Source organism: Chiloscyllium punctatum, chromosome 8 (assembly GCF_047496795.1).
Source record: "Chiloscyllium punctatum isolate Juve2018m chromosome 8, sChiPun1.3, whole genome shotgun sequence".
NCBI classification, from domain to species: Eukaryota; Metazoa; Chordata; class Chondrichthyes; order Orectolobiformes; family Hemiscylliidae; genus Chiloscyllium; species Chiloscyllium punctatum.
The window spans coordinates 129,689,733-129,716,337 of record NC_092746.1 but is presented as its reverse complement, the minus strand read 5'-3'; the positions used below and the strand labels follow the sequence as shown (position 1 = coordinate 129,716,337).

Sequence of the window (26,605 nt, the reverse complement as noted above, 5' to 3'; positions counted from 1 at the left end):
GAGAGAGAGAGAGAGAGCGCAACGCAGAGAGAGAGGAGAACAGTGCAGAGAGAGAGAGAGAGAGAGAGAGAGAGCGCAACGCAGAGAGAGAGGAGAACAGTGCAGAGAGAGAGAGAGAGAGAGAGAGAGAGCGCAACGCAGAGAGAGAGGAGAACAGTGCAGAGAGAGAGAGAGAGAGAGAGAGAGCGCAACGCAGAGAGAGAGGAGAACAGTGCAGAGAGAGAGAGAGAGAGAGAGAGAGAGCGCAACGCAGAGAGAGAGGAGACAACAGTGCAGAGAGAGAGAGAGAGAGAGAGAGCGCAACGCAGAGAGAGAGGAGAACAGTGCAGAGAGAGAGAGAGAGAGAGAGAGAGAGCGCAACGCAGAGAGAGAGGAGAACAGTGCAGAGAGAGAGAGAGAGAGAGAGAGCGCAACGCAGAGAGAGAGGAGAACAGTGCAGAGAGAGAGAGAGAGAGAGAGAGAGCGCAACGCAGAGAGAGAGGAGAACAGTGCAGAGAGAGAGAGAGAGAGAGAGAGAGAGCGCAACGCAGAGAGAGAGGAGAACAGTGCAGAGAGAGAGAGAGAGAGAGAGAGAGAGCGCAACGCAGGAGAGAGAGGAGAACAGTGCAGAGAGAGAGAGAGAGAGAGAGAGAGAGCGCAACGCAGAGAGAGAGGAGAACAGTGCAGAGAGAGAGAGAGAGAGAGAGAGAGAGCGCAACGCAGAGAGAGAGGAGAACAGTGCAGAGAGAGAGAGAGAGAGAGAGAGAGAGCGCAACGCAGAGAGAGAGGAGAACAGTGCAGAGAGAGAGAGAGAGAGAGAGCGCAACGCAGAGAGAGAGGAGAACAGTGCAGAGAGAGAGAGAGAGAGAGAGAGAGAGCGCAACGCAGAGAGAGAGGAGAACAGTGCAGAGAGAGAGAGAGAGAGAGAGAGAGAGCGCAACGCAGAGAGAGAGGAGAACAGTGCAGAGAGAGAGAGAGAGAGAGAGAGAGAGCGCAACGCAGAGAGAGAGGAGAACAGTGCAGAGAGAGAGAGAGAGAGAGAGCGCAACGCAGAGAGAGAGGAGAACAGTGCAGAGAGAGAGAGAGAGAGAGAGAGAGAGCGCAACGCAGAGAGAGAGGAGAACAGTGCAGAGAGAGAGAGAGAGAGAGAGAGCGCAACGCAGAGAGAGAGGAGAACAGTGCAGAGAGAGAGAGAGAGAGAGAGAGAGAGCGCAACGCAGAGAGAGAGGAGAACAGTGCAGAGAGAGAGAGAGAGAGAGAGAGAGCGCAACGCAGAGAGAGAGGAGAACAGTGCAGAGAGAGAGAGAGAGAGAGAGAGAGAGCGCAACGCAGAGAGAGAGGAGAACAGTGCAGAGAGAGAGAGAGAGAGAGAGCGCAACGCAGAGAGAGAGGAGAACAGTGCAGAGAGAGAGAGAGAGAGAGAGAGAGAGCGCAACGCAGAGAGAGAGGAGAACAGTGCAGAGAGAGAGAGAGAGAGAGAGAGAGCGCAACGCAGAGAGAGAGGAGAACAGTGCAGAGAGAGAGAGAGAGAGAGAGAGCGCAACGCAGAGAGAGAGGAGAACAGTGCAGAGAGAGAGAGAGAGAGAGAGAGAGAGCGCAACGCAGAGAGAGAGGAGAACAGTGCAGAGAGAGAGAGAGAGAGAGAGCGCAACGCAGAGAGAGAGGAGAACAGTGCAGAGAGAGAGAGAGAGAGAGAGAGAGAGCGCAACGCAGAGAGAGAGGAGAACAGTGCAGAGAGAGAGAGAGAGAGAGAGCGCAACGCAGAGAGAGAGGAGAACAGTGCAGAGAGAGAGAGAGAGAGAGAGAGAGAGCGCAACGCAGGAGAGAGAGGGAGAACAGTGCAGAGAGAGAGAGAGAGAGAGAGCGCAACGCAGAGAGAGAGGAGAACAGTGCAGAGAGAGAGAGAGAGAGAGAGAGAGCGCAACGCAGAGAGAGAGGAGAACAGTGCAGAGAGAGAGAGAGAGAGAGAGCGCAACGCAGAGAGAGAGGAGAACAGTGCAGAGAGAGAGAGAGAGAGAGAGAGAGAGCGCAACGCAGAGAGAGAGGAGAACAGTGCAGAGAGAGAGAGAGAGAGAGAGAGAGAGCGCAACGCAGAGAGAGAGGAGAACAGTGCAGAGAGAGAGAGAGAGAGAGAGAGAGAGCGCAACGCAGAGAGAGAGGAGAACAGTGCAGAGAGAGAGAGAGAGAGAGAGCGCAACGCAGAGAGAGAGGAGAACAGTGCAGAGAGAGAGAGAGAGAGAGAGAGCGCAACGCAGAGAGAGAGGAGAACAGTGCAGAGAGAGAGAGAGAGAGAGAGAGAGAGCGCAACGCAGAGAGAGAGGAGAACAGTGCAGAGAGAGAGAGAGAGAGAGAGAGAGAGCGCAACGCAGAGAGAGAGGAGAACAGTGCAGAGAGAGAGAGAGAGAGAGAGAGAGAGCGCAACGCAGAGAGAGAGGAGAACAGTGCAGAGAGAGAGAGAGAGAGAGAGAGCGCAACGCAGAGAGAGAGGAGAACAGTGCAGAGAGAGAGAGAGAGAGAGAGAGCGCAACGCAGAGAGAGAGGAGAACAGTGCAGAGAGAGAGAGAGAGAGAGAGAGAGAGCGCAACGCAGAGAGAGAGGAGAACAGTGCAGAGAGAGAGAGAGAGAGAGAGAGAGCGCAACGCAGAGAGAGAGGAGAACAGTGCAGAGAGAGAGAGAGAGAGAGAGCGCAACGCAGAGAGAGAGGAGAACAGTGCAGAGAGAGAGAGAGAGAGAGAGAGAGAGCGCAACGCAGAGAGAGAGGAGAACAGTGCAGAGAGAGAGAGAGAGAGAGAGCGCAACGCAGAGAGAGAGGAGAACAGTGCAGAGAGAGAGAGAGAGAGAGAGAGAGAGCGCAACGCAGAGAGAGAGGAGAACAGTGCAGAGAGAGAGAGAGAGAGAGAGCGCAACGCAGAGAGAGAGGAGAACAGTGCAGAGAGAGAGAGAGAGAGAGAGAGAGGGCGACGCAGAGAGAGAGGAGAACAGTGCAGAGAGAGAGAGAGAGAGAGAGAGAGAGCGCAACGCAGAGAGAGAGGAGAACAGTGCAGAGAGAGAGAGAGAGAGAGAGAGAGGGCGACGCAGAGAGAGAGCAATGCAGAAACAGTGAGAAGGAGCGATGCAGAGAGAGAGCAACGCAGAGAGAGAGAGCGATGCAGAGAGAGAGAGAGTGACGCAGAGAGAGAGAGAGAGCACGACACAGAGCATGAGAGAGATTGAGAGTGATGCAGAGAGATGGAGAGCAACACAGAGAGAGAGAGAGTGATGCAGAGAGAGAGAGCAACACGGGGTGAGAGAGATGGAGAGCGACGCAGAGAGATGGAGTGCAAAGCAAAGGGAAAGAGAGAGAGTGACATAGAGAGAGAGAGAGTGAGCGATGCAGAAGCGAGAGAGAGAGAGCAACGCAGAGAGATGGAGAGCGACACAGATGTTGAGAGAGATGGAGAGTGACGCAGAGAGAGAGAGAGAGTGACACAGAGGGTGAGTAAGATGGAGAGCAATGCAGAGGGAAAGAAAGAGAGTGACACAGAGAGAGAGCAAGAGAGTGACACAGAAATGGAGAGCAACACAGAGGGAGAGAGAGTTGGAGAGCAATGCAGAGGGGGGAGAGAGAGAGAGAGCGATGCAGAGAGAGCGAGGCTGAGTGAGAGAGTGAGTGATGCAGAGGGAGAGAGGAGATTTGGGCAGAGAGAGAGAGCATGATGTGTAGGGAATGGATGGAGAGAGCACGAGAGAGCTCAAAATCTGTTGCCTCTCCGCTCCCCCAATCCGGATTATCTCCCCGCTCCAACACTCACCCACTTTGCCCTCACCCCTTCTCTCCGCTACTCCCTTCGCTTCATCTGTCCCACTCCATGCCTTTCCCCTCCACCTACCTCCTGTTGTTGTCCCCGTGCTGGTCCCCAAAGCTCACTCTCTCCACCCATTTCCCAAGGCACCCCTACCTTGGGCCCACTCCTGCACCAGTTCTCACAGGTTCGGTGAGACTAATCCAGCTCCCATCTCTCTCTCTCTCTTCAGAAATGGAAACGTAACCTGAAGGGGGAGAGTCCGCTGCACAGAGCGTGTATCACAGGGAGCTGGCAACAGGCCCACTCCCTCATTGCGATGGTAAGACAGGAACTATCACAGGTTGAGTGACCACAGCCCATTCCTTCCCCTGGAACCACAGCAACTAATGGCTCATGGAAGATTCTAAATACCCACAGCACCAATCTCACAGAGCACCCCGCTATGGGACGGTCAGTGCTGAGGGAGTGGGCACTGTCGGAGGGTGAGGGCAGAGGGAATGCCGCACTGTCAGAGGGTCAGTGCTGAGGGAGTGCCGCACTGTCGGAGGTTCAGTGCTGAGGGAGTGCTGCACTGTCGGAGGGTCAGTGCTGAGGGAGTGCCGCACTGTCAGAGGGTCAGAGCTGAGGGGGTGCCGCACTGTCGGAGGGTCAGTGCTGAGGGGGTGCCGCACTGTCGGAGGGTCAGTGCTGAGGGGGTGCCGCACTGTCGGAGGGTCAGTGCTGAGGGAGTGGGCACTGTCGGAGGGTCAGTGCTGGGGGAGTGGGCACTGTCGGAGGGTCAGTGCTGAGGGAGTGCCGCACTGTCGGAGGGTCAGTGCTGAGGGAGTGCCGCACTGTCGGAGGGTCAGTGCTGAGGGAGTGCCGCACTGTCGGAGGGTCAGTGCTGAGGGAGTGCCGCACTGTCGGAGGGTCAGTGCTGAGGGAGTGCCGCACTGTCGGAGGGTCAGTGCTGAGGGGGTGCCGCACTGTCGGAGGGTCAGTGCTGAGGGGGTGCCGCACTGTCGGAGGGTCAGTGCTGAGGGAGTGCCGCACTGTCGGAGGGTCAGTGCTGAGGGAGTGCCGCACTATCCTGCCTGTCAGGTGGTTAGTTAAGATGCTGTGTAAACATTGCAGTGGGATTTCCCGATGTGCCTGACCTCCTCAGCCTGGGCGAAGGGCTCGGGCTGACAATGATAGACACTGACTGACCATGAGCTGAATCATTCTGTACAGGGTCACCCACTGACTGTCCGGGACAATGCAGGCTGGACCCCTCTGCATGAAGCATGTAACAATGGGCACGTTGGTAAGATGCTTCTGTCTCCTGTCGGACACACTCACATAGTGAGCACGATGCACAGCTTCACACACTCCATTCCATTCTGCCTGTTCCTCCATCTCTGTTCTGCCATGTTCTCCCGGATGGTGCCAACTTGGACAAGGAGGCCTCCGAAATGGCCTCAGGCCAGGATTTTCCAGCCCTGTGGTGGACAGGGCTCTGAGCCGGTTCAGCCCTCGCACCCCCGTCCCCTTTTCCCTCCCGCAGCAGCGATAGGGTTCCCCTTGTCCTTACCTACCATCCCACATCCAGACAGTCATCAGCCACCATTTCCACCCCCACTGGGCACATATCCCCCTCTGCTCCCTCGTCTGCCTTCCACAGGGACCATTCCTTCTGGAACACCCTGATCCACTCTTCCTTCACTCCCACCCCCTCCCCCGCAGCCCCACGGCACCTTCCCCTCTCACCGCCAAAGGTGTAACAGCTGTCGTTCTCCCTCCTCCCTGCTCAGTATCCAAGGGCCCGAACACACCTTTCCCTGCACTTCCCCATATGGATGATAATGGAATAGTGTAGTTTGGTTGGGCTTCAGATCGGTTTCACAGATTGGCACAACATGGAGGGCTGAAGGGCCTGTACTGTGCTGTAACGTTCGATGTTCCCACAGTCTGGTGGACAGCATTCACTGCCCACCGTGTGCTCTCCCCTACACTGGGGGAATGAAACTTAGGCTGGTGACCTCTTTGTAGATCATCTACATTCTACAGGCAAAAAAGACATAGAACATTGAAACGTACAGCACAGAACAGGCCCTTTGGCCCACGATGTTGTGCCGAGGTTTAATCCTAATCTAGAATAAAATAACCTAACCTCCGTCCCCCTCAACTCACTGCTCTCCATGTGGATGTCCAGCAGTCGCTTAAATGTCCCCAATGACTCAACTTCCACCACCACCGCTGGCAACACATTCCATGCATTCACAACTCTCTGTGTAAAGAACCTACCTCTAATGTCTCCTTTATACCTTCCTCCTAATATCTTCAAACTGTGACCCCTCGTACCAGTCAATCCTGCCCTGGGGAAAAGTCTCTGGCTATTGACTCTATCTATTCCTCTCATTACCTTGTCTACCTCGATCAGGTCTCCTCTCTTCCTCCTTCTCTCCAGAGAGAAAAGTCTGAGCTTATTCAACCTTTCTTTATAAGACAAGCCCTCCAGTCCAGGCAGCATCCTGGTAAACCTTTGTTGCACCCTCTCCAAAGCCTCTGTATCTTTCCTATAGTAGGGTGACCAGAACGGGACACAATATTCCAAGTGTGGTCTCACCAGGGACTTGTAGAGCTGCAGCAAAACCTCGTGGCTCTTAAACTCAATCCCCCTGTTAATGAAAGCCAAAACACCATATGCTTTCTGAACAACCCTATCCACTTGGGTGGCAACTTTGAGGGATCTATGTACTTGCACACCCAGATCCCTCTGTTCCTCCACACTGCCAAGAATCCTGTCTTTAATCCTATATTCAGCATTCGTGTTTGACCTTCCAAAATGCATCATTTCACATTTATCCAGGTTGAACTCCATCTGCCATTTCTCAGCCCAGCTCTGTATCCTGTCTATGTCGCACTGCAGCCTGCAATAGCCCTCGATACTATCAATGGCACCTCCAACCTTTGTGACATCGGCAAATTTACTAACCCACCCCTCAACCTCCTCATCCAAGTCATTTATAAAAACTACAAAGAGCAGAGGCCCAAGAACAGAGCCCTGCAGGACCCTACTCAACACTGACCTCCAGGCAGAATACTTTCCATCTACAACCACTCTCTGCCTCCTGTCAGCCAGCCAATTCTGAATTCACATAGCCAAATCTCCCTGTATCCCATACCTCCTGACTTTATGAATGAGCCTACCATGGTGAACCTTATCAAATGCCTTGCTGAAGTCCATATACACCACATCCACTGCTCTACCATCGTTGACCTGTCTTGTTACCTCCTCAAAGAACTCAATAAGATTTGTGAGGCATGACCTGTCCCTTCACAAAGCCATGCTGACTGCCTTTAATCACACTGTGCTTTACCAAATAGTCATAAATCCTATCCCTCAGAATTCTTTCCAAAACTTTGCTGACACAGACATAAGACTGACTGGTCTGTAATTGCCAGGGATTTTCCTATTACCCTTCTTGAAAAGAGGAACAACATTTGCCTCCTTCCAATCCTCTGGTACGACTCCCGTGGAGAGGGAGGAGACAAAGATCTTCGCCAGCAGCTTAGCAACCTCCTTTCTCGCTTCCCGGAGCAGCCTGGGATAAATCTGGTCTGGCCCTGGGGACTTATCAATCTTAATGTTTTCCAAAATTCCAGCAGATCACCTTCATCAATCTTGATCTGTTCAAACCTGTATCCCAGCTCCTCAAAGTTCTCTTTCACAACAAGGTCCCTTTCCTTCGAGAAAACTGAAGCAAAAAACCTCATTTAGGGCTTCCCTTATCTGCTCAGACAAGTTCCCTACACTATCCTTGATCAGCCCTACCTTCTCCCTGAACATTCTCTTATTCCTCACGTATGAGTAAAATGCCTTTGGGTTTTCCCTAATCCTTCTTGCCAAGTCTTTTTTGTGCTCCCTCCTGGCTCTCCTCAATCCATTTCTGAGCTCCTTTCTAACAAGCCTGTCATCCTCTAAAGCTGTGCTAGTTCCTTGCTTCCTCCACCTTATGTAAGCTGCCTTCTTCCTTTTGACGAGAAGCTCCTCTGTTCTTGTCATCCAAGGTTCCTTAATCTTACCCCTCCTTACCTGTCTCAGAGGAACAAATTTGTGCATCACTCGCAACAACTGCTCCTTAAACAGTCTCCATGTGTCTGTTGTGCCCTTTCTGTGGAACAATTGCTCCCAATCTGTACTTCCCAACTCCTGTCTGATAGCATCATAATTTCCTTTTCCCCAACTGTGTATCTTCCCTCGGTAACTGCTCCTTTCACTCTCCCTCTCTCCGTGGCTATGGTGATGCTACTTCAGCACCCCACCCTGTTCCCTGGCCAATATCTCTGTCTCCGACTTGCTGCAGTGCTCCATTGAATCTCAGTCCAAACTCAAAGGACACCACCTCGTTATCCACTCGGGGACCCTGCAGCTCTCTGGACTCAATATCAAATTCAATAACTTTAGGTCCTGAACTCCTCCAGGACCTAGCCCCAATCCCACACACCAGGCCTTATTATCACAGCGTCTGTCATTACACACAACCTATTGTTAGTCACTAACAGTCTCCATTAATAGTTATTCACCCTCCCAGCCAGTTCATATCCCACTCCGTTATCTGTCCACCTATTCTTCACTCTCTTTAGGCTCGAGCCTTCCCTATTGGTTACTCCTTTCCCCCCTCCCCCCACCCTATCTTCTCTATATAAACTGATATTTTCTGGCTCCCATCAGTTCTGAGGAAGGGTCACCAGACCCAAAACATCCCATTTCCCTCTGCCGATGCTGTCAGACTTGCTGAGTTTTTCCAGCAATCTCAGTTTGTGTTTCTGATTCACGGCTCTCTTGGTTTTTATCATCCAACGGGGTTGATTTGAAATCACGAGGTTTCGGAGCACTGCCCCTTGGTCAGGTCCACACCTCACCTGACGGAGAGGCAGTTCCCGATCTCACATAAACCCTGTTGGGACTATAACCTGGTGTCGTGTGATTCCTGACCTGCTCGGCTGCACTGAGCAACCCCAATTCGGGGATTTCAACCACCCCACTCTGTGCTGCACTGAGCCAGTGATGGGACATGGTTTCTGCCAAACCCTGAGCTCGTGTACTGACCCAGAGAACTGCATCCCGAAGACTGACTGCATCGATTATCTGAATGCCTGGAACCACTCAGTTAGCCCCAACTACACACAACCAGAGAAGGATAGACCCTTCTCAGCAGGATAGCTGTCCAGCCCTTCTTTGCATGGACCCTGCTTCTATCTCTCTCTGTCTGTCCTCTAACTTCACCTGGGATGCAGGAGCAGCCTCTCTGTTGTTTTGGAGTGACTTTGTGGTAGTTGCCATCCCACTGTGAGACAGGACGAAGTGTACAAACGAGCAATGGGACTCAGGCCGAGGAACTGCGGGCAATGTCTGCTTCCTGAGTTGGATATTACAGTAGCAGCTGAGTCCTGGTATTGACAGCATAACTGCAGAGCTCTGACTGCTGCCTGTGTTTGTAGAGATCGTGCAGATGCTGTTGGATTCTGGTGCCCCCGTGAACTCGGTGGATGACAAGCTGTGTGGGGGTGTCACTACCCTCCATGATGCATTACAGGCTGGACATCTGGAGATAGCTGAGCTGCTCATTGACAGAGGAGCAAACCTGACTGTACAAGATTTCAGTGTAAGTCAAATCAGCAAACTTCACCTAACCCGTGCTGTCCCTGTCCTGGGAGTGTTTGATCGGGGGACAGTGTAGAGGCAGCTTTACTCTGTATCTAACCCTGTGCTGTCCCTGTCCTGGTAGTGTTTGATGGGGACAGTGTAGAGGAAGCTTTACTCTGTATCTAACCCCGTGCTGTCCCTGTCCTGGGAGGGTTTGATGGGGGGACAGTGTAGAGGGAGCTTTACTCTGTATCTAACCCCGTGCTGTCCCTGTCCTGGAGTGTTTGATGGGGACAGTGTAGAGGTAGCTTTACTCTGTATCTAACCCCGTGCTGTCCCTGTCCTGGTAGTGTTTGATGGGGACAGTGTAGAGGAAGCTTTACTCTGTATCTAACCCCGTGCTGTCCCTGTCCTGGGAGGGTTTGATGGGGGGACAGTGTAGAGGGAGCTTTACTCTGTATCTAACCCCGTGCTGTCCCTGTCCTGGGAGTGTTTGATGGGGGGACAGTGTAGAGGGAGCTTTACTCTGTATCTAACCCCGTGCTGTTCCTGTCCTGGGAGAGTTTGATGGGGGGACAGTGTAGAGGGAGCTTTACTCTGTATCTAACCCCGTGCTGTTCCTGTCCTGGGAGAGTTTGATGGGGGGACAGTGTAGAGGGAGCTTTACTCTGTATCTAACCCCGTGCTGTCCCTGTCCTGGGAGTGTTTGATGGGGGGACAGTGTAGAGGGAGCTTTACTCTGTATCTAACCCCGTGCCGTTCCTGTGCTGGGAGAGTTTGATGGGGGGACAGTGTAGAGGGAGCTTTACTCTGTATCTAACCCCGTGCTGTCCCTGTCCTGGGAGTGTTTGATGGGGGGACAGTGTAGAGGGAGCTTTACTCTGTATCTAACCCGGTGCCGTTCCTGTCCTGGGAGAACAGTGTAGAGGGAGCTTTACTCTGTATCTAACCCCGTGCCGTTCCTGTCCTGGGAGTGTTTGATGGTATATCTACATCGTAGGCACCAGTTCATATATGGATTGACCGAAACACCGTTTCTCAGTTGCATGTGGGACTTATTGTCGAATGTATTGATCTGACAGGGTCGATCACCAGCTGACTGCTTTAACCAATGGAGTCGCAGCATTAAGCAGGAGCCCAGCCCAGAGAGCAGACTTCAATGGGAGTCAGTCTCCCACATTCTGGAGACAGGAACACCTCAACACCACCCTCACCTTGACACAGCAACTCAGACAGCCATCGGTTCGTAAAATAGCTTTTAAAAACGCAATTTCTGGGATGTGGGTGTCACTGGCTGGGCCAACCTTTATTACCCGTCCCTAGTTGCCCCTTGAGAAGGTGGGGGTGAGCTGCCTTCTTGAACCATTGGAGTGCACCTGCTGTGGGTTGACCCACATTGACATTAAGGAGGGAATTCCAGGATTCTGACCCAGTGACAGTGAAGGAACGGTGAGATATTTCCAAGTCAGGATGGTGACGAGACCTCCCATCCCAGCACTCCCTCAGCACTGACCCCCCGACAGTGCCCACTCCCTCAGCACTGACCCCCCGACAGTGCCCACTCCCTCAGCACTGACCCCCCGACAGGGCCCACTCCCTCAGCACTGACCCCCCGACAGGGCCCACTCCCTCAGCACTGACCCCCCGACAGTGCCCACTCCCTCAGCACTGACCCTCCGACAGTGCCCATTCCCTCAGCACTGACCCTCCGACAGTGCCCACTCCCTCAGCACTGACCCCCCGACAGTGCCCACTCCCTCAGCACTGACCCCCCGACAGTGCCCACTCCCTCAGCACTGACCCCCCGACAGTGCCCACTCCCCCAGCACTGACCCTCCGACAGTGCCCACTCCCTCAGCACTGACCCCCCGACAGTGCCCACTCCCTCAGCACTGACCCTCCGACAGTGCCCACTCCCTCAGCACTGACCCTCCGACAGTGCCCACTCCCTCAGCACTGACCCTCTGACAGTGCGGCACTCCCTCAGCACTGACCCTCCGACAGTGCCCACTCCCTCAGCACTGACCCTCCGACAGTGCCCACTCCCTCAGCACTGACCCTCCGACAGTGCCCACTCCCTCAGCACTGACCCTCCGACAGTGCCCACTCCCTCAGCACTGACCCTCCGACAGTGCCCACTCCCTCAGCACTGACCCTCCGACAGTGCGGCACTCCCTCAGCACTGACCCTCCGACAGTGCCCACTCCCTCAGCACTGACCCTCTGACAGTGCGGCACTCCCTCAGCACTGACCCTCCGACAGTGCCCACTCCCTCAGCACTGACCCTCCGACAGTGCCCACTCCCTCAGCACTGACCCTCCGACAGTGCCCACTCCCTCAGCACTGACCCTCCGACAGTGCCCACTCCCTCAGCACTGACCCTCCGACAGTGCCCACTCCCTCAGCACTGACCCCCTGACAGTGCCCACTCCCTCAGCACTGACTCTCCGACAGTGCGGGACTCCCTCAGCACTGACCCTCCGACAGTGCGGGACTCCCTCAGCACTGACTCTCCGACAGTGCGGGACTCCCTCAGCACTGACTCTCCGACAGTGCGGGACTCCCTCAGCACTGACTCTCCGACAGTGCGGGACTCCCTCAGCACTGACTCTCCGACAGTGCTGCGCTGCCTCGGTAACTGATTGGGAGTTTTCCATCTGGAATATCTGTTCGGGTTCCTGGGTGGAGACACAGGTCCTTCATCTCTGAGATGGAATGAAGTGCATTATTCTAGACAAAAGCTTTTGTTTCTGATTCCATGACTGAAATCTGGGGTACTGTTTGAAAGTAATACCTTTTATCTAAGGTTGGAGGGGGCATTCAGGGTGACACGGTGGCTCAGTGGTTCGCATGGCTGCCTCACAGCCCCAGGGACCCAGATCCGATTCTAACCTCGGGTGACTGACTGTGTGGAGTTTGCACATTCACCCTGTGTCTGCGTGGATTTTCTCCGGGTGTTCCGGTTTCCTCCCAGAGTCCAAAGATGTGCAGGTCAGGGTGGAGTAGGCATGGGGTAGGGGCTGGGTCTGGATGGGATGCTCTTTGGAGGGTTGGTTTGGACTTGTTGGGCGGAATGCCCCGTTTCCACACTGTAGGGTTTCTAACTGGGGCAGGTTTTCACCCCTGCCTTGTTACTGTTATCCTGTTCTTTATGGTTTGCTTGCCCTGCTTATAGAGCTGATTTCCTGTTTGATTATTCACTTCCTCCTCAGCCTCATGCCCACTTCCTGTCTACGTTGATTTTGCTGAATTTGTGTTTTCTGTTCCAGGACCAGAATTGAAACCATTCTCTCAGCGTCGCCAGCATTCCCACAGCGATGTATTTGTCAGTGAATACTCACAGCTGTCTTCCTGCTCGCCGTCCCCTGATAGCACGATGACTTCCTGTCTGCAGGAGCAAGATGGAGGTCATAGCACTGGGGCAAAGTTACCTCAGCCTTCCCCCACACCAACAACCCAGCGCAGTCACAAGTCCTTGCAGAACAGGAAGATCCAATCCTCTGTTGGACACAAAGCAACAACAGCTAGCCTCTTCTCATCTACATCCAATTCATTTATATCTGATGAAAGTAATGACTTCATGCCCTCTCTCATACCATTTAAGAAGCAACATATTCATGAGGGTCAGAGTTCAGCCAGTGACCATACATACTTCACCCAATCCTTCATGAGTACCACAACTTCATCCAAAACCACCCAATCTTCAGCAAATACAAAGAAATCTTCGATCAAAACCACCCAATCCAGAAAGAGGTCAAGGAAGCCCTTATCCAAAAGTGTCCAATCCAGAATGGGGTCAAAGAAATCTTCATCCAAAAGTGTCCAATCCAGAAAGGGGTCAGAGAAATCTTCGCCCAACCGTGTCCAATCCTCAGTGGGTTTGGAGGAATCTACATCCAAACACGTCCAACCTTCAGAGAGTTCAACACCGAACCTGCTGGTTGACCAATCACAGTCACCTGTGGTCACCAACACAGCTGCCAATGGGGGACAGCCACCAGCTGTGGGCAGTGATTGGCTGGACAGTAACTGCTCAGACGATGATTGGCTGGAGGTTGACCGAAGCTCAAGAACACAGGCTCTGAGCCAGCCGGCACAAGCAGTGACCGTCCCGGTGGTGGGAGGGTCCCAGAACAGCTCACTCCGACCTGGGCAGGATAATGCTCACCGTTACAGTGCCAAGACAGCACACGCTCCCACACCCTCATCCCTGTCACACCCTGGGAAGGATACAATGGCCAGGATCCCCAGCAGCTTCCGAGTATCACGTCCGTCCACCTCACAGGTAGGAACCTGTGCCCCCTGCAATATTTCTGACTGATCTCAAGGCCACAGAGGCACAAAGTCTGCCTTATCTTTTGTCAGATGTTTTGATCCTGATTTTAAAATCCTTGTCTGTGTTTTGAAATATCTTTGTGGCCTCACCTCCATCTCATTACTCTCTGTCAGCCTCACAACCTCGTGTTTATTCACTCATGGGATTGTGAGCGTCAGCCCTTATAGTCCATCCATAATTACCCAGAGGGCACTGCTGTGGGTCTGGAGTCACGTGTAGACCAGACCAGGTGAGGATGGCCGTTTCCTTCCCTGAAGGACATTCATGACCCAGATGGGGTTGTTCTGACAGGGTCATCATTAGACTCTTAATTCCAGATTTCTATTGAATTTAAAGTCCACCATCCACCGCTGCTGGATTCGAACCCAGATCCCCAGAACATGGCTGACCAGACCATCCTCCACTCTACTTGCCTCTTTCCCCATCACCCTCATGTTCTGTGGGTTAATATGCCCCTCCCATTTATCTCTCTACCCCCGAGACTCCCAGCCTCATTCCCGATGAAGGGCTTATGCCCAAAACGTCGACTCTCCTGCTCCTCGGATGCTGCCTGACCTGCTGCGCTTTTCCAGCAACACTCTCTCGACTCTGATCCCCAGCATCTGCAGGCCTCACTGTCTCCTCTGTGAATTAACAGCCCAGCAACGATGCTACTAGGCCAAGGCCTCCCCAGAGTCTTGGTGGGGAGGGGGGGGGGGAGGGGATGGTGTTGGGTGTGGGGTCAGTCTCTGACCTCCTCATCACTCACTGTCACTTCACCATTGGAGGCTGTGCCTTCAGCTGCCAATCCCGAGTTCTGGAATTCCCTCCACCACTCTTGTCCCTTCCTTGAACCCTGTCTTAGTTTGTTGAAGGCAGATTCAACCGAGGCAGTCAAGAGGGAGTTGGATTGTTATCGGCAAAGGAACAATGCGCAGGGTGACAGACTATAAGGTGTAGGATCAGCAGTAGGCCATTCAGCCCATTGAGCCCCTGCTCTGCCCTTCAGTGAGCTCATGGCTGACCAGATCATCCTCCACTCCACTCGCCTCTTTCCCCATCACTCTCAATTCCCTTCCTGACCTTAAAAAAATCTCTGTCTCAGCAAGATGCAAAGGAGTGTGAGGGAGAGTTTTATGACACTGTGAGCTCAAACTCACTGCCCCCCGAGGAGGCTGAGGGGGGGGGGGGGGGGGGGGGGGGGGGGGCAGTGACAATGAACAATTTGGAATAAAATTTGGACAGATGAAGAGGGAGTGGGGTGAGGGGTGGTGGGGTGACTGGTGAGATCTCTCTACATAGAGACAGCAGGAGCTTGCCTGCCCCTGAGCTGTAATGGCTTCCTAACCTTTGCCCTTTGTGTTCACAGCCCAGTGGACCATCTACCCCACGACCCAACCCATCGTTCCGTGTGAAGGTGAAAGTGAAGAAGGAATGCTTTGTCATTGGGATCCCTCCCAGGTAGGAGTTTGACCATATACTGGGGGCTTCGGGCTGACCCCACACTGCACAGGAAACCGCACAGTTACACAGCTCTGTGTTTCCCATTTCAGTGAGTTGGACACCTACACCATCTCTTGGCTGGCTGGAGAAGCCGGGAGGAAATACGACATTGAGTGTGGTCTGAGACCGCAACTCTCTCTAACCCTCGATGGGGCGCTGCTCTCTCCACATGAACCAATTGTCCACCTTCTCCGTGACAATGAGGTGGTGAGTGTGACAACAACCAGGGGTCAGGCAAAGTCAGCACCGTCCCAGCCAACCACGGGCTGCTCACTCAAGAGAGAGACAAAACCAGGGATGGTTTCACCTGAGGGTCACCGTGCCTCAGACAAGGGGAGACGTCGAGAAGGAGAGTCCTTCATGTTTACCTCAGCCAGTGTAGAGATTGAACCCACACGGTATCATGAACCAGCTGTCCAGCCAACTGAGCTAATCGAGCTAGACACAGGTCAGCTGGTTTGTGAGGCAGAGTGATACCAAACAGCGTTGGGTTCAAATCCCACACTGGCTGAGGTGACCGTGAAGGTTCCTACAGGACCCATCACCCCCCCCACACTGGGCCCTCCACCTCCAGACCCATCACCCCCCCACACACTGGGCACTACACCTCCAGACCCATCCCCCCCCCCCCACACTGGGCCCTACACCTCCAGACCCATCACCCCCCCACACACTGGGCACTACACCTCCAGACCCATCCCCCCCCCCCCACACTGGGCCCTCCACCTCCAGACCCATCACCCCCCCACACACTGGGCCCTACACCTCCAGACCCATCACCCCCCCACACACTGGGCACTACACCTCCAGACCCATCCCCCCCCCCCCACACTGGGCCCTACACCTCCAGACCCATCCCCCCCCCCCCACACTGGGCCCTCCACCTTCAGACCCATCACCCCCCCCCACACTGGGCCCTCCACCTCCAGACCCAACACCTCCCACACTGGGCCCTCCACCTCCAGACCCAACACCCCCCACACTGGGCCCTACACCTCCAGACCCATCACACCCCCCCACACTGGGCCCTCCACCTCCAGACCCAACACCTCCCACACTGGGCCCTCGACCTCCAGACCCAACACCCCCCACACTGGGCCCTACACCTCCAGACCCATCACCCCCCACCACACAGGGCCCTCCACCTCCAGACCCATCACCCCCCCCACACTGGGCCCTACACCTCCAGACCCATCACCCCCCCCCACACTGGGCCCTCCACCTCCAGACCCATCACCCCCCCCCACACTGGGCCCTCCACCTCCAGACCCATCACCCCCCCCCACACTGGGCCCTACACCTCCAGACCCATCACCCCCCCCCACACTGGGCCCTCCACCTCCAGACCCATCACCCCCCCCCACACTGGGCCCTACACCTCCAGACCCATCACCTCCCACACTGGGCCCTACACCTTCAGACCCATCACCTTCCACACTGGGCCCTACACCTCCAGACCCATCACCCCCCCCGACACTGGGCCTTACACCTCCAGACCCATCACCCCCCCCACACTGGGCCCTACACCTCCAGACCCATCACCCCCCCCCGACACTGGGCCTTACACCTCCAGACCCATCACCCCCCCCACACTGGGCCCTACACCTCCAGACCCATCACCCCCCCCCCCCCCACACTGGGCCCTCCACCTCCAGACCCATCAACCCCCCCACAATGGGCCCTACACCTCCAGACCCATCACCCCCCCCACACTGGGCCCTACACCTCCAGACCCATCACCCCCCCCCGACACTGGGCCTTACACCTCCAGACCCATCACCCCCCCCACACTGGGCCCTACACCTCCAGACCCATCACCCCCCCCCCCCCCACACTGGGCCCTCCACCTCCAGACCCATCAACCCCCCCACAATGGGCCCTACACCTCCACACCCATCACCCCCCCCACACTGGGCCCTACACCTCCAGACCCATCAACCCCCCCACACTGGGCCCTCCACCTCCAGACCCATCAACCCCCCCACACTGGGCCCTACACCTCCAGACCCATCACCCCCCCCACACTGGGCCCTACACCTCCAGACCCATCACCCCCCCACACTGGGCCTTACACCTCCAGAGCCATCACCCCCCCCACACTGGGCCTTACACCTCCAGACCCATCACCCCCCCCACACTGGGCCTCCACCTCCAGACCCATCACCCCCCCCACACTGGGCCCTACACCTCCAGACCCATCACCCCCCCCACACTGGGCCCTACACCTCCAGACCCATCACCCCCCACACTGGGCCCTACACCTCCAGGCCATCACGCCCCCCACACTGGGCCCTACACCTCCAGACCCATCACCCCCCCCACACTGGGCCCTACACCTCCAGACCCATCACCCCCCCACACACTGGGCCCTCCACCTCCAGACCCATCACCTTCCACACTGGGCCCTACACCTCCAGACCCAACACCCCCCCCACACTGGGCCCTACACCTCCAGACCCATCACCCCCCACACTGGGCCCTACACCTCCAGACCCATCACCCCCCCCCACACTGGGCCCTACACCTCCAGACCCATCACCCCCCCCCACACTGGGCCCTACACCTCCAGACCCATCACCCCCCACACACTGGGCCTACACCTCCAGACCCAACACCTCCCACACTGGGCACTCCACCTCCAGACCCATCACCCCCCCCACACTGGGCCCTCCACCTCCAGACCCATCACCCCCCCCCCCACACTGGGCCCTACACCTCCAGACCCATCACCCCCCCCCACACTGGGCCTTACACCTCCAGACCCATCACCTCCCCCCACACTGGGCCCTCCACCTCCAGACCCATCACCCCCCCCCACACTGGGCCCTACACCTCCAGACCCATCACCCCCCCCCCCACACTGGGCCTTACACCTCCAGACCCATCACCTCCCCCCACACTGGGCCCTCCACCCTCCAGACCCATCACCCCCCACACTGGGCCCTACACCTCCAGACCCATCACCCCCCCCCCCACACTGGGCCCTACACCTCCAGACCCATCACCCCCCCCACACTGGGCCCTCACACCTCCAGACCCATCACCCCCCACACTGGGCCTTACACCTCCAGACCCATCGCCCCCCACACTGGGCCTTACACCTCCAGACCCATCGCCCCCCCACACTGGGCCCTACACCTCCAGACCCATCGCCCCCCCCCACACTGGGCCCTACACCTCCAGACCCATCACCCCCCCCACACTGGGCCCTACACCTCCAGACCCATCACCTCCCCCACACTGGGCCCTACACCTCCAGACCCATCACCTCCGCCACACTGGGCCTTACACCTCCAGACCCATCACCTCCTCCCACACTGGGCCCTACACCTCCAGACCCATCACCCCCCCCACACTGGGCCCTCCACCTCCAGACCCATCACCCCCCCCCACACTGGGCCCTACCACCTCCAGACCCATCACCCCCCCCCACACTGGGCCCTACACCTCCAGACCCAACACCTCCCACACTGGGCCCTACACCTCCAGACCCATCACCCCCCCCCACACTGGGCCCTACACCTCCAGACCCATCACCTCCCACACTGGGCCCTACACCTCCAGACCCATCACCCCCCCCCACACAGGGGCCCTACACCTCCAGACCCAACACCTCCCACACTGGGCCCTACACCTCCAGGACCCATCACCTCCCACACTGGGCCCTACTCCTCCAGACCCATCACCCCCCCCCACACTGGGCCCTACACCTCCAGACCCATCACCTCCCACACTGGGCCCTACACCTCCAGACCCATCACCTCCCACACTGGGCCCTACACCTCCACGACCCATCACCCCCCGCCACACTGGGCCCTCCACCTCCAGACCCATCACCCCCCCCCACACTGGGCCCTACACCTCCAGACCCATCACCCCCCCCACACTGGGCCCTACACCTCAGACCCATCACCCCCCCCACACTGGGCCCTACACCTCCAGACCCATCACCCCCCCCACACTGGGCCCTCCACCTCCAGACCCATCACCCCCCCCACACTGGGCCTGACACCTCCAGACCCATCGCCTCCCCCCCACACTGGGCCCTATACCTCCAGACCCATCACCCCTCCCACACTGGGCCCTACAACCTCCAGACCCATCACCTCCCACACTGGGCCCTACACCTCCAGACCCATCACCTCCCACACTGGGCCCTACACCTCCAGGCCATCACCCCCCCACACACTGGGCCCTACACCTCCAGACCCATCACCCCCCCCCACACTGGGCCCTACACCTCCAGACCCATCACCCTACCCCCACACTGGGCCCTACACCTCCAGACCCATCACCGCCCCCCACACTGGGCCCTGCACCTCCAGACCCATCACCTCCCACACTGGGCCCTACACCTCCAGACCCATCACCTCCCACACTGGGCCCTACACCTCCAGACCCATCACCTCCCACACTGGGCCCCTACACCTCCTGACCAACACCACCCACACTGTGCCCTACACCTCCAGACCCATCACCTCCCACACTGGGCCCTACACCTCCAGACCCATCACCCCCCTCCCACACTGGGCCCTACACCTCCAGACCCTCACAACTCCCACACTGGGCCCTACACCTCCAGACCCATCACCCCCCTCCCACACTGGGCCCTACACCTCCAGACCCATCGCCCCCCCCACACTGGGCCCTACACCTCCAGACCCATCACCCCCTCCCACACTGGGCCCTACACCTCCAGACCCATCACCCCCCTCCCACACTGGGCCCTACACCTCCTGACCCAACACCACCCACACTGGGCCCTACACCTCCAGACCCATCACCTCCCACACTGGGCCCTACACCTCCAGACCCATCACCTCACACACTGGCCCTACACCTCCAGACCCATCACCTCACACACTGGGCCCTACACCTCCAGACCCATCACCTCACACACTGGGCCCTACACCTCCAGACCCATCACCCCCCTCCCACACTGGGCCTACACCTCCAGACCCATCACCTCCCACAACTGGGCCCTACACCTCCTGACCCAACACCACCCACACTGGGCCCTACACCTCCAGACCCATCACCTCCCACACTGGGCCCTACACCTCCAGACCAATCACCCCCCAGACTGGGCCCTACACCTCCAGACCCATCACCTCACACACTGGGCCCTACACCTCCAGAACCCATCACCTCACACACTGGGCCCTACACCTCCAGACCCATCACCCCCCTCCCACACTGGGCCCTACACCTCCAGACCCATCACCTCCCACACTGGGCCCTACACCTCCAGACCCAACACCTCCCACACTGGGCCCTACACCTCCAGACCCATCACCTTCCACACTGGGCCCTACACCTCCAGACCCATCACCTCCCACACTGGGCCCTACACCTTCAGACCCATCACGCCCCCCACACTGGGCCCTACACCTCCAGACCCATCACCGCCCCCCACACTGGGCCCTACACCTCCAGGACCCATCACCTCCCACACTGGGCCTACACCTTCAGACCCATCACCTCCCACACTGGGCCCTACACCTCCAGACCCATCACCCCCCCCACACTGGGCCCTACACCTCCAGACCCATCACCTCCCACACTGGGCCCTACACCTTCAGACCCATCACCTCCCACACTGGCCCTACACCTCCAGACCCAACACCTCCCACACTGGGCCTTACACCTCCAGACCATCACCCCCCCCACACTGGGCCCTCCACCTCCAGACCCATAACCTTCCACACTGGGCCCTACACCTCCAGACCCAACACCTCCCACACTGGGCCCTCCACCTCCAGACCCATCACCCCCCCCCACACTGGGCCTTACACCTCCAGACCCATCACCTCCCCCCACACTGGGCCCTCCACCTCCAGACCCATCACCCCCCCCCCACACTGGGCCCTACACCTCCAGACCCATCACCCCCCCCACACTGGGCCTTACACCTCCAGACCCATCAACTCCCCCCACACTGGGCCCTCCACCTCCAGACCCATCACCCCCCACACTGGGCCCTACACCTCCAGACCCATCACCCCCCCCCCACACTGGGCCCTACACCTCCAGACCCATCACCCCCCCCCACACTGGGCGCTACACCTCCAGACCCATCACCCCCCACACTGGGCCTTACACCTCCAGACCCATCGCCGCCCACACTGGGCCTTACACCTCCAGACCCATCGCCCCCCACACTGGGCCCTACACCTCCAGACCCATCGCCCCCCCCCACACTGGGCCCCTACACCTCCAGACCCATCACCCCCCCCCACACTGGGCCCTACACCTCCAGACCCATCACCTCCCCCACACTGGGCCCTACACCTCCAGACCCATCACCTCCCCCACACTGGGCCTTACACCTCCAGACCCATCACCTCCTCCCACACTGGCCCTACACCTCCAGACCCATCACCCCCCCCCACACTGGGCCCTCCACCTCCAGACCCATCACCCCCCCCACACTGGGCCCTACACCTCCAGACCCATCACCTCCCCCACACTGGGCCCTATACCTCCAGACCCATCACCCCCCCCACACTGGGCCCTACACCTCCAGACCCATCACCTTCCACACTGGGGCCCTACACCTCCAGACCCATGGCCCCCCCCCACACTGGGCCCCTACACCTCCAGACCCATCACCCCCCTCCCACACTGGGCCCTACACCTCCAGACCCATCACCCCCCCCACACTGGGCCCTACACCTCCAGACCCATCACCTCCCACACTGGGCCCTACACCTCCGGACCCATCACCCCCCTCCCACACTGGGCCCTACACCTCCAGACCCATCACCTCCCACACTGGGCCCTACACCTCCAGACCCATCACCCCCCTCCCACACTGGGCCCTACACCTCCAGACCCATCACCTCCCACACTGGGCCCTACACCTCCAGACCCATCACCCCCCTTCCCACACTGGGCCCTACACCTCCAGACCCATCACCTCCTCCCACACTGGGCCCTACACCTCCTGACCCAACACCACCCACACTGGGCCCTACACCTCCAGACCCATCACCTCCCACACTGGGCCCTACACCTCCAGACCCATCACCTCACACACTGGGCCCTACACCTCCAGACCCATCACCCCCCTCCCACACTGGGCCCTACACCTCCAGACCCATCACCTCCCACACTGGGCCCTACACCTCCAGACCCAACACCTCCCACACTGGGCCCCTACACCTCCAGACCCATCACCTTCCACACTGGGCCCTACACCTCCAGACCCATCACCTCCCACACTGGGCCCTACACCTCCAGACCCATCACCTCCCACACTGGGCCCTACACCTCCAGACCCATCACCTTCCACACTGGGCCCTACACCTCCAGACCCATCACCTCCCACACTGGGCCCTACACCTCCAGACCCATCACCTCCCACACTGGGCCCTACAACTCCAGACCCATCACCTTCCACACTGGGCCCTACACCTCCAGACCCATCACACCCGCCCCCCACACTGGGCCCTACACCTCCAGACCCATCACCTCCCACACTGGGCCCCTACACCTTCAGACCCATCACCTCCCACACTGGGCCCTACACCTCCAGGACCCATCACCTCCCACACTGGGCCCTACACCTCCAGACCCATCACCTTCCACACTGGCCCTACACCTCCAGACCCATCACCTCCCACACTGGGCCCTACACCTCCAGACCCATCACCTCCCACACTGGGCCCTACACCTCCAGACCCATCACCCCACTCCCACACTGGGCCCTACACCTCCAGACCCATCACCTCCTCCCACACTGGGCCCTACACCTCCTGACCCAACACCACCCACACTGGGGCCCTACCCTCCAGACCCATCACCTCCCACACTGGGCCCTACACCTCCAGACCCATCACCCCCCAGACTGGGCCCTACACCTCCAGACCCATCACCCCCCTCCCACACTGGGCCCTACACCTCCAGACCCATCACCTCCCACACTGGGCCCTACACCTCCAGACCCAACACCTCCCACACTGGGCCCTACACCTCCAGACCCATCACCTTCCACACTGGGCCCTACACCTCCAGACCCATCACCTCCCACACTGGGCCCTACACCTCCAGACCCATCACCTCCCACACTGGGCCCTCCACCTTCAGACCCATCACCCCCCCCACACTGGGCCCTACACCTCCAGACCCATCACCTTCCACACTGGGCCCTACACCTCCAGACCCATCACCTCCCACACTGGGCCCTACACCTTCAGACCCATCACCTCCCACACTGGGCCCTACACCTCCAGACCCATCACCCCCCCCCACACTGGGCCCTACACCTCCAGACCCAACACCTCCCACACTGGGCCTTACACCTCCAGACCCATCACCCCCCCCACACTGGGCCCTCCACCTCCAGACCCATAACCTTCCACACCTGGGCCCTACACCTCCAGACCCAACACCTCCCACACTGGGCACTCCACCTCCAGACCCATCACCCCCCCCCACACTGGGCCCTCCACCTCCAGACCCATCACCCCCCACCCCACACTGGGCCCTACACCTCCAGACCCATCACCCCCCCCCACACTGGCCTTACACCTCCAGACCCATCACCTCCCCCCACACTGGGCCCTCCACCTCCAGACCCATCACCCCCCCCCACACTGGGGCCCTACACCTCCAGACCCATCACCCCCCCCCACTCTGGGCCTACACCTCCAGACCCATCACCTCCCCCCCACACTGGGCCCTCCACCTCCAGACCCATCACCCCCCACACTGGCCCTACACCTCCAGACCCATCACCCCCCCCCACACTGGGCCCTACACCTCCAGACCCATCACCCCCCCCACACTGGGGCCCTACACCTCCAGACCCATCACCCCCCACACTGGGCCTTACACCTCCAGACCCATCGCCCCCACACTGGGCCTTACACCTCCAGACCCATCCGCCCCCCACACTGGGCCCTACACCTCCAGACACATCGCCCCCCCCACACTGGGCCCTACACCTCCAGACCCATCACCCCCCCCCCACACTGGGCCCTACACCTCCAGACCCATCACCCCACCCACACTGGGCCCTACACCTCCAGACGCATCACCTCCCCCCACACTGGGCCTTACACCTCCAGACCCATCACCTCCTCCCACACTGGGCCCTACACCTCCAGACCCATCACCCCCCCCCACACTGGGCCCTCCACCTCCAGACCCATCACCCCCCCCACACTGGGCCCTACACCTCCAGACCCATCACCCCCCCCACACTGGGCCCTACACCTCCAGACCCAACACCTCCCACACTGGGCCTACACCTCCAGACCCATCACCCCCCCCCACACTGGGCCCCTACACCTCCAGACCCATCACCTCCCACACTGGGCCCTACACCTCCAGACCCATCACCCCCCCCCACACAGGGCCCTACACCTCCAGACCCAACACCCTCCCACACTGGGCCCTACACCTCCAGGACCCATCACCTCCCCACACTGGGCCCTACACACTCCAGACCCATCACCCCCCCCACACTGGGCCCTCCACCTCCAGACCCATCACCCCCCCCACACTGGGCCCTCCACCTCCAGACCCATCACCCCTCCCACACTGGGCCCTACACCTCCAGACCCATCACCTCCCACACTGGGCCCTACACCTCCAGACCCATCACCCCCCCCCCACACTGGGGCCCTACACCTCCAGACCCATCACCCCCCCCCACACTGGGCCCTACACCTCCAGACCATCACCCCCCCCACACTGGGCCCTACACCTCCAGACCCATCACCCCCCGCCACACTGGGCCCTCCACCTCCAGACCCATCACCCCCCCCCACACTGGGCCCCTACACCTCCAGACCCATCACCCCCCCCACACTGGGGCCCTACACCTCCAGACCCATCACCCCCCCCACACTGGGCCCTATACCTCCAGACCCATCACCCCTCCCAACTGGGCCCTACACCTCCAGACCCATTACCTCCCCACACTGGGCCCTCCACCTCCAGACCCATCACCTCCCACACTGGGCCCTACACCTCCAGGCCCATCACCCCCCCCCACCACTGGGCCCTACACCTCCAGACCCATCACCCTCCCACACTGGGCCCTACACCTCCAGGCCCCATCACCCCCCCACACACTGGGCCCTACACCTCCAGACCCATCACCCCCCCCCCCACACTGGCCCTACACCTCCAGACCCATCCCCACCTGACCCAACCCCCCCCACACTGGGCCCTACACCTCCAGACCCATCACCGCCCCCCACACTGGGCCCTACACCTCCAGACCCATCACCTCCACACTGGGCCCTACACCTCCAGACCCATCACCTCCCACACTGGGCCCTACACCTCCAGACCCATCACCTCCCACACTGGGCCCTACACCTCCAGACCCATCACCTCCCCACACTGGGCCCTACACCTCCAGGACCCATCACCCCCCCCCACACTGGGCCCTACACCTCCAGACCCATCACCCCCCCCACACTGGGCCCTACACCTCCAGACCCATCACCTCCCCCACACTGGGCCCTACACCTCCAGACCCATCACCTCCCCACACTGGGCCCTACACCTCCAGACCCATCACCCTCCCACACTGGGCCCTACACCTCCAGACCCATCACCTCCCACACTGGGCCCTACACCTCCAGACCCATCACCCCTCCCACACTGGGGCCCTACACCTCCAGACCCATCACCTTCCCCCCACACTGGGCCCTACACCTCCAGACCCATCACCACCCACACTGGGCCCTACACCTCCAGACCCATCACCTCCCCACACTGGGCCCTACACCTCCAGACCCATCACCTCCCACACTGGGCCCTACACCTCCAGACCCATCACCTCCCACACACTGGGCCCTACAACCTCCAGACCCCATCACCCCCTCCCACACTGGCCCTACACCTCCAGACCCATCACCTCCCACACTGGGCCCTACACCTCCAGACCCATCACCCCTCCCACACTGGGCCCTACACCTCCAGACCCATCACCTTCCCACACTGGGCCCTACACCTCCAGACCCATCACCTCCCACACTGGGCCCTACTCCTCCAGACCCATCACCTCCCACCACTGGGCCCTACACCTTCCAGACCCATCACCTCCCACACTGGGCCCTACACCTCAGACCCATCACCTTCGACACACTGGGCCCTACACCTCCAGACCCATCACCTCCACACTGGGCCCTACACCTCAGACCCATCACCTCCCACACTGGGCCCTACACCTCCAGACCCATCACCTCCCACACTGGGCCCTACACCTCCAGACCCATCACCCCCTCCCCCCCCCACACTGGGCCCTACACCTCCAGACCCATCACCTCCCACACTGGGCCCTACACCTTCAGACCCATCACCTCCCACACTGGGCCCTACACCTCCAGACCCATCACCTCCCACACTGGGCCCTACACCTCCCAGACCCATCACCTTCCACACTGGGCCCTA

At 58.8% G+C, this 26,605-nt stretch overlaps 1 protein-coding gene across 1 annotated transcript in view; it reads left to right on the top strand.

Moving 5' to 3' along the window:
* The window catches only part of LOC140480300 (tonsoku-like protein), a 101,367-nt gene that overhangs the window by 64,226 nt on the left and 10,536 nt on the right, over nucleotides 1–26,605 (top strand). The window contains exons 13-19 of the mRNA XM_072575004.1: nucleotides 3,994–4,083; nucleotides 4,977–5,049; nucleotides 9,231–9,394; nucleotides 10,458–10,617; nucleotides 12,645–13,660; nucleotides 15,060–15,151; nucleotides 15,244–15,422. Coding sequence (XP_072431105.1) covers nucleotides 3,994–4,083; nucleotides 4,977–5,049; nucleotides 9,231–9,394; nucleotides 10,458–10,617; nucleotides 12,645–13,660; nucleotides 15,060–15,151; nucleotides 15,244–15,422 — 1,774 coding nt within the window. The remainder of the gene's footprint in view (nucleotides 1–3,993; nucleotides 4,084–4,976; nucleotides 5,050–9,230; nucleotides 9,395–10,457; nucleotides 10,618–12,644; nucleotides 13,661–15,059; nucleotides 15,152–15,243; nucleotides 15,423–26,605) is intronic.